Source organism: Aotus nancymaae, unplaced genomic scaffold (assembly GCF_030222135.1).
Source record: "Aotus nancymaae isolate 86718 unplaced genomic scaffold, 86718_ANA_hifiasm-v0.15.2.pri h1tg000020l, whole genome shotgun sequence".
Taxonomy (NCBI): domain Eukaryota; kingdom Metazoa; phylum Chordata; class Mammalia; order Primates; family Aotidae; genus Aotus; species Aotus nancymaae.
The window spans coordinates 45,501,333-45,516,237 of NW_026988432.1; the positions used below are offsets into that span (position 1 = coordinate 45,501,333).

Below are 14,905 nucleotides of genomic sequence, written 5' to 3' on the forward strand. Positions count from 1 at the left end.
AGCCAAATACCCAAAATGTTGAGGTGACCATCACTCGACCCTTTCCCTCTCCACCCCCACTTCCATAGTCTAAACTCATCTGTTCATTTGATTCACTCTTTGTGACATTGTGCCATTTGCTTTTTGCCATGGTAGGTACTAGGAATATGAAATAAATCAAACTGTTGCTTTTGCCGAGCAGCCTGAACCAATGTGTGCTAATAATTTTGGTGTTAGAATATTTGCTCAGATGTGGCTACATGATAATGTTAAAATGGTAAAAGAGAGTCAAGGACATTTAATATTGACAAGGCACTCCTGAAGACTCCCTCTTTACCTGACAACATTAAAAAACAAAACGATGTTTAGTTTAAATAGGGGGAAGTGGAGAGAAAAAGAAGAGAGATGATTATATAGTAGGGTTAAAATATGTATCAAAATAATTTACTTTTTATTATTGTAATTTTAAAGCTTTTTAACATGAAAAATGTGAAATAAATACAAAGTTAGAATAGTATAATAGGCCAGGCGTGGTGGCTCACGCCTGTAATCCCAGCACTTTGGGAGGCCAAGGCAGGCAGATCATGAGGTCAGAGGTTTGAGACCAGCCTGGCCAACATGGTGAAATCCCATCTCTACTAAAAATAACATACAAAAAAATACGAAAAAAATTAGCCAGGCGTGGTGGCGTACACCTGTAATCCCAGCTTCTCAGGAGGCTGAGGCAGGAGAATTGCTTGAGCCCAGGAGGCTTAAACCCGGGAGGCGGAGATCATGCCACTGCATTCCAGCCTTGGCAACAGAGTGAGACTCTGTCTCGGAAAAAAAAAAAATAGTATAATAAATCTGATACATCTTTCACTGAACATCACCAATGATCAATACATGGCCAATAAAAATTTTGCCCACAACCATTTCTCTAATTGTCTTATACATGCATTTTTTTTTTTCTATTTGTTTGCTAGAATCTGTATCCAAGTAAGCCTTCTGTATTAAAATTGGTCAATATGTCTCAATTCTTTTTTATAACCCAGAAGCTACCTTCCTCTCTCTCTTTCTCTCATTATTATTATTATTGTGCTATTTTGTTGAGGATATCAGTTCATTTGTTCTGTGGACTCCCCAGTCTTCATTTTGTTATTTAGAATTGCCATATTACTTTAATTTACACCTTATACATTTATTCTAAAAACTCATACTGCCCCGGTCAATATAACTTACCTTGGCAATAGGGTTTCTTTTTGAGTTATCTTCTCCTTCTCTGCAGGGTTTGGCAAATTTCACCCATTCACGTTTATGCCTTGTTTTAGCTTGTTGTACGACCATCCCTTCTTCCTCATATTGACCTTTAGTCTTGTGGAAAAAGGGATTCCATTTGTTATGCAAATTAATGGCAATTTTAACATAGAATATTGATTACAGACACCTAGATTGAGGAACCCCCTATGTTTCAAGGTCTCTAAGACTGTTAGATATCTAATTAGCTCTACCTGATACTTTGTCAAGCAAGTAATAAATGTTAAGTAACTAAAATAATTACAAAGCTATATGATTTTTAATATTAGCATTTAGTCATATTTTATATTTTCTTTTTATACTCCACAGTATCTTACTGGGCACATAGGGTTTGACCAGATGATTTGTTTAAGATAATAAGAAAAGAATGCATGAAATAAATTATAATAATGACTAGATGACTAGTTTTTAAATATTGTTTGGTTGCTAGAATTTTAATTTTATATATTTTTACAATTACATTATTGAATAATTTCAGAAATTAAATGTTTTTCTCCTAAACACAATTTTACTTTTTAAAACTAAACCATTATTTTAAGTATAAAAATCTTTTTCATACTTTACCTCTATTCGCAGTTCTCCATGAACCAACATGACCACCTGCAGATATTTAAATAAAGTGAAATTAAAGGAGAATTCTTCAAATAAGGAATTACACAATGAATAGTCCTGATTATTACATTCTGTTGTTCATATTGTAATTTGTTTCTATTTCAAAAGAAGTAAGCTTTTGAGAAGAAATAATCAAAGGGTAAGTTCCTACCAGGAAAAGGAATATTACTGTCACTGTAAACATGTTCCACCAGTTTTTTAATTGACTACAGAATTTTGGTGACATAAAGAAGGACTTATTGGACTTTGCATAAACTATGCCTAATAGTCAGTTGCAGCAGCCAGACGATTCTTACCTGGCTGCTTTACACACAGTTCCCAGAAGCTATGGAAGTCATCGCTTTGGGAAACAATGGTAAGCAACATTGTGATAAGCTTCAGAAAGGGGCCATAGGGAATTATTAAAAACCATCAGCCACTCAACCGATTTGTAGGAAGGTGATCCCGTATTAGTCCTCTGAAATTACAGAACATTTTCATTAATTGTACACATGAAAATGATGGAATAGAGCTAGTCTGGTTTAGAGAGGAAAACTTAAAAAATGAGGATATACTATTCCAATCACAAATGCTGTTTGCAGTGAGACATGGATCTGTTCATCTCTGCTCTGTTACTTCAGTTAAACATTAAACTTAATTTTCAGACTTGTCCAGGAAAATTAAATGAGAGTAAAATGAAGCCATGTAGACTAGGGTCTTCATCTTCTTGAGTGTATGAGACCTTCATCTGTGTCGCTTTTCAGCTCATGTTCTTCCGGGCATGCTTTACCTCTTTCTACTCCACCCACTTAAATATTGCTCATCCTTTCAGAGCCATTCAAGTTCCCACAACCTCCATGAAGCTGTCTTTACTGATGTCTCTTTTTCTGAGTTTGCATAACACATATTATGTACCATGAAATGGTACAGCCCATGATGGTTTACCACAGTTTATTATTTCTTGTTTTATGCGCATGCAAGAATTTCTGCGCTAAGTTGAGTATTGTAAACTTTCCAATTCAGTGCTGTTCTGTTTTTTTTTTTCTTGTAACCCTCACAGGTGCTTAACAAATATTTGCTAATCCACTTATTATCTGATCTGAATTTGGTAGAAAAATCACGGTGGAAAATCAGTCAGAAGAAAAAATAACTAGCAGAGTAATAACAGTAGCTAATGTTTACTGTGTAGTTTTGGTATCACTTGTTACTCCCAGAGCTTTATACTTACTGTCTCATTTAATATAGCAGGCACCTGAAGGAGATTCTAGTATTATAATCCCTTGTATATGGATGAAGAATTGGAGATGTGAGGGAATGAATATTATGCCCTAGCTAATAGCCATTATAGGATAGCAACCACAGCAGCCTAATTCCAGAGCATGTACCTCACTACTACTAAATATATATATTTTTTGAGATGGAATTTCGCTCTTTTTGCCCTGGCTGGAGTGCAAGGGTGCCATCTTGACTCACTGCATCCTCTGTCTTCCAGGCTCAAGGGATTCTCCTGCCTCAGCCTCCTGAGTAACTGGAATTACAGGCGTGGGCACACCACCACGCCCATCTAATTTTGTATTTTTAGTAGAGGCAAGGTTTCATCATGTTGGCCAGGCTGGTCTCAAACTCCTGACCTCAGGAGAATCACCCGCCTCAGTCTCCCAAAGTGCTGGGATTACAGGTGTGAGCTGACTACTACTAAATTCTAAAAAAAATTGTCATCAATTGAAAAAATAACTAATGATACAAAGAAACTTATATGATAGTCAATTTAGATTTCTATTTGGCCAAACGCTGTGGTTGCTCCTGAAACAATGTAGATTTATTGCATTGTTACTTTTCTAGGGTTGTAATAAATAGACTAGTCCAAGTCTGAACCAAAAGAGTAACTATTTCAGACACGAGTAACTATTTCAACTCTTCCATTCTAGACATTCCTGCTGAAACCTTGATTCCGAAGAGTGTGTGTTCAAATTTGTCTTGGAAAAGAAACATTAGTTGTGGTTATAGCATGTCTCAAAATGATTTTCCAACATTGCTGCTCTTTTTAAAGCATTACCTTGAGTTACCTGGTGGAAAAGCCCGGAGCAAGGTAGTAACTACACAACTCCTTGCTCAGTGAATAAGAACGACTCAGCTACACGTGAGGGGAGGGACGGGCCAGGCAGGCTCTCCTTTACAGGAAAACTGGAGCGTCATCCCGCAAATATGAATCATGCTATGACTAGCCCCACAGAGAATGATTCTTCTAATAGATAATAAGGTACAATTTCTGTTTTCCCAGAAAGTCGTTGATAGAAAACATTTCTGAATATTACAATGCTCTTTAGATTTTTAGAGGACATCGCAGACTTACATTATTTAGAATAGTATTTTGAAAAAAAAAAAAAAACAAGTTATTTTAGTTAATTTATATTTATATAATGGCTATTTGTTTTAGTTAATTTACTAATAAAGTCATTTTGGATATTTTAACAACAATTTATGTGTTTTTATTTGTAAATCTATTTATTTTTATTGACAAAATTGTATATATTTATCACATACAACATGCTGTTTTGAGATATATGTACACTGTGGAATGACTAAATCAAGCTAATAAATATATACTTAGTTTTCTGATGATTTGAATCAACTAAGTTGTCCCTTTTGGTGGCTTGGATTGGGAATAACAATGTGGAGAAAACCTCCCTTATCTTGAGAATTACTGTACTTTTCTTTCTTCTTATTTTCTGGTTATTTTGCAAATTTTAATTATATAATTTTTAAAGCATTGATATAGCCATAATGCCTTGGTATACATATGACTTACAAATATTATCAAAAGTAAATCTAATTATTAAATTAAAAAATATATGAAATAAAACAATTTGATATCCATATGCTCTACTTGTTAATAAAAATGTATATGGTTGTATCATTAAGTTTCCTATTAAATATGGTATGTATAGAATAAATACAATCTGAGGATATGGGTAGCTGGATTAAACAAAAAGCACTTATGGTAGCACCTGATCTTTACTTTAGTTTGGCCGAGATCTTGTTTAGGGATACCTCATGCTTTAGTGTGGTAGGGGACAGAATATTAGACTACGGATTAGATGCAGGGTGCTCATCCCAGCCGGACCTAGGGCATGATTTATTAATTCAAATAAATCAGTCCAAGTTTTAAATGTGATTTTGTATTTATTAATTTTTTGGGGGAAAAATGTCATGAAATCTACACAGGTGAGGAATATCATTCATATTATCATCTTTCATAATATTTCATAGCTTTCTACATATATTGAAATTTAAAATTTAAAAACCCAAAACATTGTGGTAAACTTTGTATTTATCAAGGCAAATCCCTTAAATGAACACAATTGATATATGTCTAATTACTTGGAAATTATTTAATTGTGAAGAATTCAATTTTCAATAACTGATTTCTGGAGTAAACTCAATTAATTTAGACAGTTAAACCTTGTATCATGACAGAATGCTAAGAAAAAGAAATATTCTTGGATATTCTTAAATGCTCATTTGAAATGCTGTGTAGGCTGCCGTCAAGTATGATAATATAAAATTGGATACTGGATTCTGAATCACTGAATTTAAATCCAGCTCCCAACCATGTACCAGCATATAACTTGGGAACATTCCTTAACCTTTCAGTTTCTTCATCTGTACAATAGGAATAATAATTTTACTTACCTTATAGGTTTGTTGTGAGGATTACATAAATTAATAGGTGTAAAACACATAGGTGAGCCTTAGCCCATGGTAAGTTAGTTTTATTCAATTGACATTTAATAAAATGTTAACCAATTCTGTCACCAAACTTCAAAAGAGGTATAAAAGAGCTATTTTTATATGAAGTGACCTGTTATTATTCACTGTCAAGGTGCATAAGAACGTTCTCTTTCTTGATCATGAGAAAGAGTGAAGAAATAGTACTCCATTGTACAATTGTATAGGTTGCTCCTTGAATAACTCCAGGGCGCAGCTCACACTGTAGTTTATGTGAATGCAGCTCCTGTAGTTGTGCAGTGTACAACCTAGCCAGCTGCACAGTGGCTCTCCAAGAAAAAGGTGTAAATTAGACATATTCAATTATTCATCTTATGATTATGGATAGTAATCAATTGTCTATGTAATTTTCTCATGATGAACTGCCCAAAGCAAGCCCTCACCTTAGGCTACCAGATTGACTCTTAACTAGACAGGAAGAGCCAAAGGCTAAAAGGTTTGTGAGAAACGTCATGAGGACTGAGTGTTCTAGCTTCAGATGAAAACCAGTTTCAGGTATGAAGCAAGTGCGAGTGCTAATTGGTAGAAGTAATTACATCTTTCCTGACTTCTGCCCAAGTAGGCAGGCCTGGAAGAACCACTTGGCAAGGTTATTCTGATTTTAGAATATTAACTTTTCTTAGTGGTTCAGTAGGACATTTATTTTTCTATATTTTAGTAGTGCTGGAAACTGGACTAAATTAGGAGAAGAGATACCTTAGGGATTTTCATTTTGTTAAACATTAGGGCCATTTAGCCTAAAATTCTTTTTCTAAAAATTTTCTTTTTAGATGTTTTATAGAAAACAAAGTCGTTGAAGATAGTCATGCTATATTTAGAACACTTGCTAACTCAGACTTGGTATTTAAACTACTTTTCTCTTTTTTTTCCTACCACCAACTTCTTTAAAAAAAAAAAACTGGACTCTAAAAGTCTTTAGATTTCAAACATCTCTATTAATTTTTAATGAGGAAACTTTACCTAATACAGTAACATAAAGTTATATAGCAAATAGTCCAAATGCTCAGAGCAGTGTCGGGTGACAAACTGTTTTGGATTTGGTGGACTATAAAACACAATGGTTTCCTTTGAAGATACGTTATTTTCAAAAGATTAAATCTCTGAAGATAAGCATTTTCAACCACAAGTCCTTTCCTCAAAAATGTTTATTTTCTACTGCATAATACGGATCAAACGAGCACAAGAAACTGATAAATATTACGTTTTTTCAATAGTAGACAGTTATTTCCCATGCCTTCTCCTCCCAAATACAGTTTTTACTTTTTCCTGTCAATTTAAAAATTAATATGACAAATGTTTTTGATAAATTCTTTAGCTCAAGACAAACGTAGGCCCTTTCTTGATTTGTTAACACTGGTATCCCTGGTTATTTAAGATAGTAAGATGCAATATTAAGAAGTTATCAAGAATTATCCCTGTTACTAAAAATAGTACAAGTGATAAAAATCAGAGGGTTTACAAATCACTTTGTCTTTCTCATAACCCTTTTAAATTTTTTTGCACACATTGCTGCTTTATTCTATGTCCATTTTCACTAGGCAGGGAGTTGGGTATGATTCTTACTTGACAGTTGAGGAACAAAGCCTGTAGTGAGTCAGTGGCATAACCGGAGATTTCAGTCTATGACTTTGCTATTATTTCTCACTGTTTTAGGTAACCCTTGTATGGTCACTGAATGGTGGATTATTACAAAACCTTCAAACGCATCTGCCAACTTTCAGACCCCACCCTTCAACCACAAAAGACCAGCATTCCCACTTGAGAATGCTTTAGAAAATGTTGCTTTTCTTCCTCCATAACCACATTATTTCAAAACTCTGGGTGGCTCCCCATTTGTAAAAGGTTTCCATAAGCCTTCACAGAATACACTTTTCAATCTGACCCTCAGCTGACTTTCCAATTCACATCCAGATTCTCCAAAGCAAACTGTCATTCTAGTCAAACTGGCGTGTCCATTTCCCCTAGGCAAATGTCCTAACTGTGCCTGCCTTTGCTTATACTATGCTGACAACCCAAGAGATCTCTTTTTGGCCCGCCCATCTATAGTCATCCCAAATCTGCTCAAATTTCTTGGAATTGATAACGACTTGATTGTCTGACTCCTGACTGACACTGCCTTCTACCAATAGCATTAAGAGTAGACCAGTACTATCCAATAGAAAGATAAGAACCACAAATGTGAACCACATATAATTTTAAAATTTAGTCGCGTTTAAAAGAATTTTAAAAGATAAAATGCATTTTAACAGTATATTTAATTTAATCTAATAAATTCAAAATACTATTATTTCAACATGTAATCTACATAAAAATTGTTAATGACCTATTTGGCATTCTTTTGTTCATACAAAGTCTTCTTCAAATTATAATGTGATTTTATACTGAACGGCACACCTCAATTCAGACCAACCACATTTCAAGTGGTTTAAAACCACATGTGGCTAGTGACTACCATATTGGATAGAGTAGATCTAGAGCACTCAGTTGAAAAATTATGCCTGAAGTTATATTGCTGTTTAAATAGCGTGTGTGTGTGTGTTTGTAAAATTTTCCTGAGTGGAACCAAATGTATGCCATTTTATAGTTTCCTTTATGACTAGAATTATAGGGACATTGTGGGGGGTTTTATAGTTTAGAGAGGGCTCATTAAATCATTCATTTATTCATTCTTCAAACAATTGCATGTCCACTCTTAGATATAATAAACATTGGAAATACAAAAATAAAAATTAGCCTCAATATAAGGATGTTATAGTCACTCTAGAATCAGAGAAGTAATTGATAGTGGCTTATATGTTAAAGCAGAAAAAAAAAAAGCTCCCCTCAGCTTGTGGTGGCTCAATCCTACGTCCTCATGGCAATACTGTTCTGACATCCCCTGCTGCATGGCCTCAAACTTTCTGAGCTTTGCCATTGGCTTGGACATAGGGGTTATCAGACTACCTGGAGTTCAGCCCAGACATTTCCCGTCTGGAAAGGTGGGAAAGTCATACAAGGTCATGTTTCTCTTTAACAACATCCTCCTTTCAAAGAAACTCATTAGGTACTGAAAACAGTTACATTGTCATAATAGAAGTAGAATCTGAGCGGCTGGACGCAGGAGCTCACACCTGTAATCCCAGCATTTTGGGAGACCGAGGCAGGTGGATCCCTTGGGGGCAGGAGTTTGAGACCAGCCTGGTCAGCATGGCAAAACCCATTCTCTACTAAAAATACAAAAAAATTAGCTGGGTGTGGTGGTGCACGCCTGTAATCTCAGCTACTCAGGAGGCTTAGGCATGAGAATCACTTGAACCCAGGAGGTGGAAGTTGCAGTGAGCTGAGATTGCATCACTGCACTCCAGCCGGAGCGACCTTGTCTAAAAAAAAAAAAAAGAACCTTAGGGAGAGCTAAGAAAGTCCTTTTTTTTTTTCTTTTGCTATAAGAACACAGTTAAGGAATATGCTAGTCTGTAGCATCCAGGTTTTTTTTTTTTTTTTTTTTTTTTTTTGAGACGGAGTCTAACTGTGTCGCTCAGGTTGGAGTGCAGTGGTGCAATCTTGGCTCACCGCAACCTCTGCCTCCCGGTTCAAAAGATTCCTCTGCCTCAGCCTCCCGAGTAGCTGGGACTACAGGCGCATGCCACCACACCCAGCTAATTTTTTGTATTGTTAGTAGAGAGGGGGTTTCTCCGTGTTAGCCAGGATTGTCTCCATCTCCTGACCGTGATCTGCTCCCCTTGGCCTCCTAAAGTGCTGGGATTACAGGCGTGAGCCACTGCGCCCGGCCAACATCCAGGTTTTAAACAGTTTGTAACATTCCGTTTCTCTTTTAGATAATACTATGTACAACTTTCTCAATCAACAGAAGTATTACTCTTCTGAATAAATGTCTTTAAAATGTATGTCTTTCCCCCCACCCCCAAAGGCTGACCTTTTCTTTTGGCACACAATAGCTAGACATAAATACTCACGTAATCATCCTCCCAACTTCTCTAGAGTCAAACACTGCTTTGATTTTAATTCTGCAATTTTTTACTTTTGAAAACATGTCAGGTTATCAAGCCCAGGCGTGTAGAGTTCTTAGCTATAGGCTTAAGAGACATATAATCTTGGAAAACAGAGGTGGCTCCTGTGTTCTCGTTTGTGGGTTAGAAAAATGAACAGAAGCCTAACTTTAAAGAAAGTGAAAATGGTAGAAAATATAACCTGTGATTCAGATGAGTTAATTCATTAACTTAAAAAAATTCTAAATGGTTTTTAAAACTCATTTCTTTCTGGTTTATTTTTCTATGTAAAATACAACATAAACAAAAAACAACAAAAGAGGGAAATTGGTAATCTTGGCAATTTCATTTTAATTGATTTCCACTGCACTCCTTTTAGAATTTATAATAAAGACTGAGCAATCGAATATGATAAAGGGAGGAAGCAGGGAAGTTTGTGATTATTAGAAAAATGCAGGACTTACCATGAAGATGGCCAGAGCCCCTGTGGGTCTGGGGAAGAGCCCCATCGTTGTCTCTGATTGCCCTGGTGAACAAGTCCAAGAGAGCTGCTTCTTCTATCCAGCCAGCCGTCTGCAGATGATGTCTAAGCAAAGCCTTCGGCAGCTGCCTTCCGAAGGAGTCTACAGATGGTCTGTTATGCGGTCCCTCCCTACCCTAAACCAAGGGTCGGTCTCACCAGAAATGCTTGCATCATCTTTGCTCCCAGGTAAAAACTTAGCCACACCTCAATTCCTAAAGCAATGAAATCCTTTGTTGGAAGCTGAAAGAGAAGTTCACAGGCTAAAGACAAAATTTAATAGGAAGGTAGCAGATGAATAATAAATTAATCATGTTGTGGAAGTGAAAGAGCTAGTCCAGACCACGCTTTTTCAGTGTTGATGTCTTGTGGCTGAATCTAGTTGACGATGGTTACAATGAAAACCGAAAAAGCAAAGCAAAACATACGAAATGCCCCCAAATCTAACTTGTAAAAGAGCATTTATTTTCAGCCTAAGTATGTGTGGGTAGATCTAAAGTTAAGCAAAACGTAGATGTTAAGCAATGATGTATTTTATTGAAAGGCATTAAAAATATGAAGAAGAAAAAACATCCCATTAAGGACTATGAATGTGGGCTTTGAATTAAAAAAATTAGAAATAAAATTGAACAGTTATAGGGTGTCTTGGATATTTGAAATATATAAATAATGCACTGAAAAATCATTCTGATAATACTCAGATGACATCTTTTATACTGTATTTCTTTTCATTTGTAACTTTCAGAAAAAACCTAGATTGTCTAATAAGGTTGATTATCTTTGTGTTCTTTTCATTACTCAAGACATTTTCCCCAGTGTGGTGAACCTGCTTGCTGTTACATACTCGGAGGTGCTTAAATATTTAGATTCTAACCCAAGATAAAGCAGAGGAAAAAAATTACCAGCCCCATTTTAGCTACTTTGCTTATAAGAATTGAAAGTACTTTTTACAGTTTCAGAAATATTCAAAGAAAGTTTTGGTAGAAGAGCAATTTTATCTTTGCAAGTATTTATACATCAGGTTTTAGAAACCATTTAATCTCAGAGTATTTTTTTTTTTTGAGACGGAATCTCCCTCTGTCACACAGACTGTAGAGCCGTGGCGTAATCTCGGCTCATTGCAATCTTCATCCCCCAGATCCAAGCAATTCTCCTGCCTCAGTCTCCTGAGTAGCTAAGATTACAGGTGTGTGCCACCATGACCAGCTAATTTTTGTATTTTTAGTAGAGATGTGGTTTCACCATGATGGCCAGGCTGGTCTTGAACTCCTGACCTCAAGTGACCCACCGGCCTCAGCCTCCCAAAGTGCTGGGATTACAGGTGTGAGACACTGTACCTGGCCAATCACAGAGTATTTTAAGCAGAAGGGATTGTGTAGCCTAGGAGTTAGAAAAAACATCTTGTGAGCAAAATTTTGTTTTGTTTCTTTTTAAATTGTAATATATACATAACAAAATTTATCATTTTAACTATTTTTAAGTGTACAAAGCAGTGGCATTAAATATATTCACATTGTTGTACAACCATGACCATTACTACCATCCATTTTCAGAAAAGACCTTGTTTTTGAAATAAAGGCTTTGTAAATAAAGTTTTATTGGAACACAGCCATGCCCAGTTGTTCACACATTGTGAGTGGCTGCTTTGGTGTCGTAACAACAGAGTTGATATGGAAAGAGACTGTATGGCCACAAAGTCAAAATTATTTTCTTGTTCTTTACAGAAAAAACAAATTGCAGATCCCTGAGTGATACCATAAATCTTAAATGGTATTTGTGACAAATCTGATGAATGTTGATGCTTACAAAGAAATAATTACGGAACCTTTAAAATCTGCTTTCACTTGGAGAGAAAATTTCAAAAGATCAGATCTGGTGTTCTTTGTAGAGTTCCCTCTAAAGTCTATAAATTATACTTTATGCTGCTGTGTCCTTTCCAACATGGGAAAACTGAGACACAGGACAAGGTCTTTTCTGAGTTAGAAAGCGATTTCTTTGTGACTAGACTAGTTCACAAGTAAGTGTGTTAAAAGCTGAGCTGAGTATTATTGAATTTGTTAGTGATTTATATAATGCAGAATTCAGTGACCAAGATGTTTGTTATTTTTCTGAATTTAGTGTTTGAATTTGTTTAACGATGGTGAGAATTTGGGTTTATGTGGATGTATATTGGTGCTTTTTTCTCATAATATAATGTGAAGAAATATACAAGCATGGACAAAGACAAGGAGGGTGACTCCCATAATGTACTATAACTTATTTTTTGAATGAGGGAATTATAGATGCATTTTTATTTTTCTCCATTACATCTTTATATATTATATTTTCTGATTTTGTTTTTTTAATGAGGATATGTTGTTTTTATAATTTAAAAAGAAAGTTATTTAAAAAATAATGTGAAGAAAGGTAGCCTTTATGAATAAGAGCATTCTAAACTTCAAGTCAGGGAAGAAGAGACAAACAATACACTTTGAATTTTTTCTTTCCCATCATTTAATATATTGCAATTCTTTAGAGGGTTATTATGATGAAGGCAAAGGAGATTTTTAAAAATGATAGTCAGTGAATTATATTTGTAAGCATACCTATTAAGTTGCATTGTGGACTAAATTCTAGATATGACTCACCTTGTTATGATGTGCATTTTCTTTCTTTTTTTTTAAATTGTACTTTAGGTTCTGGGGTACATGTGCAGATCATGCAGGATTATTGCATAGGTACACACATGGCAATGTGGTTTGCTGTCTCCTACGTCTGGCATTTCTTCCCATGTTATCCCTCCCCGACCTCCCCATCCCCCCGCTGTCCCTCCCTTGGCCCCCCCCAACAGACCCCAGTGTGTGATGCTCCCCTCCCTGTGTCCATGTCTTATTGTTCCACACCCGCCTATGAGTGAGGACATGTGGTGTTTGTTTTTCTATTCTTGTGTCAATTTGCTGAGAATGATGGTTTCCAGGTTCATCCATGTCCCTACAAAGGACACGAACTCATCATTTTTTATGGCTGCATAGTATTCCATGGTGTGTATATGTGCCACATTTTCCTTGTCCAGTCTATCATCGATGGGCATTTGGGTTGGTTCCAGGTCTTTGCTATTGTAAACAGTGCTGCTATGAATGTACATGTGCATGTTTCTTTATAATAGAATGATTTATAATTCTTTGGATATATACCCAACAATGGGATTGCTGGGTCAAATGGAATTTCTATTTCTAGGTCCTTGAGGAAGCACCACACTGTCTTCCACAATGGTTAAATTAGTTTACACTCCCATCAACAGTGTAAAAGTGTTCCTATTTCTCCACATCCTCTCCAGCATCTGTTGTCTCCAGATTTTTTAATGATCACCATTCTAACTGGTGTGTGGTGGTATCTCAATGTGGTTTTGATTACAAATGGAGAAACATTCCATGCTCATGGTTAGGAAGAATCAATATCGTGAAAATGACCATACTGCCCAAAGTAATTTATAGATTCAGTGCTCTCCCCATCAAGCTGCCAATGACATTCTTCACAGAACTGGAAAAAACCACCTTAAACTTCATATGGAACTAAAAGAGAGCCTGCATAGCCAAGACAATCCTAAGCAAAAAGAACAAAGCCAGAGGCATCACACTACCTGATTTCAAACTATACTACAAAGCTACAGTAATCAAAACAGCATGGAACTGGTACCAAAACAGAGATATAGGTCAATGGAACAGCACAGAGGCCTTGGAGGCAACACCACACATCTACAACCATCTGATCTTTAACAAACCTGACAAAAACAAGCAATGTGGAAAGGATTCCCTGTTTAATAAATGGTGTTGGGAAAACTGGCAAGCAGTGTGCAGAAAGCAGAAACTGGACCCCTTCCTCACACCTTACACTAAACTTAACTCCAGATGGATTAAAGACTTAAACATAAGACCTAACACCATAAAAACCCTATGAGAAAACCTAGGCAAAACCATTCAGGACATAGGCATAGGCAAGGACTTCATGACTAAAACACCAAAAGCATTAGCAACAAAAGCCAAAATAGACAAATGGGTCCTAATTAAACTTGAGAGCTTCTGTACAGCAAAAGAAACAACAGAAGCAGAGTGAACTGGCAACCAACAGAATGGGAAGAGATTTTTGCAATCTACCCATCTAACAAAGGGCTAATATCTAGAATCTACAAAGAACTAAAACGGATTTACAAGAAAAAACAAACAAACCCATCCAAAAGTGGAAGAAGGATACACGCACTTTTCAAAAGAAGACATATATGGGGCCAAAAAACATGAAAAAATGCTAATCATCATTGATTATTAGAGAAATGATATGTATTTTCTAAAACTCCAGTTTGTTAATAATTTTAATTAACTAGGGCTTAAAAATGATCATTATCATTCCACTGTTTCCTTACCTGAACACAGGTTAAGGATTTCACTGATATTTCACTTTTTTTGAAATACCATTTAAGGATTCTTGGTCAGGTAGTATATTAAGAGCATATGCAGCCTTGATAGGATCATCATATGGCATTTTGGTCTGATGCAGGCTGGTTCCATTTCTTGTTCCCATACAGGGGGATTGTAGAAAGCAATGACAAATCTCACTGTGCTGTCCATAGGCATTCGGGATCTCTCATCTTTCCAAGTGCCCTTGACAGCACTATGTTAAGCCAACACTTCCTTTCCTTTGGAAGATTGGGGGCCTTAGTATGGTAATAAAGCACCCTTGTATTGAGGCCACATTTACGTGGTGTTAGGAA

The 14,905-nt window shown here is 36.1% G+C and overlaps 1 protein-coding gene across 1 annotated transcript in view; it reads right to left on the reverse strand.

Annotated features, from left to right (window-relative positions):
* Positions 1-10,380, reverse strand: part of DSG3 (desmoglein 3) — a 29,315-nt gene extending 18,935 nt beyond the window's left edge. Inside the window, exons 1-3 of the mRNA XM_064378987.1 lie at positions 10,106-10,380; positions 1,840-1,875; positions 1,201-1,332 (exon numbers count right to left, since the gene is read on the reverse strand). Coding sequence (XP_064235057.1) covers positions 1,201-1,332; positions 1,840-1,875; positions 10,106-10,150 — 213 coding nt within the window. The 5' untranslated portion in view covers positions 10,151-10,380. The remainder of the gene's footprint in view (positions 1-1,200; positions 1,333-1,839; positions 1,876-10,105) is intronic.
* Positions 10,381-14,905: the final 4,525 nt, after the last annotated feature.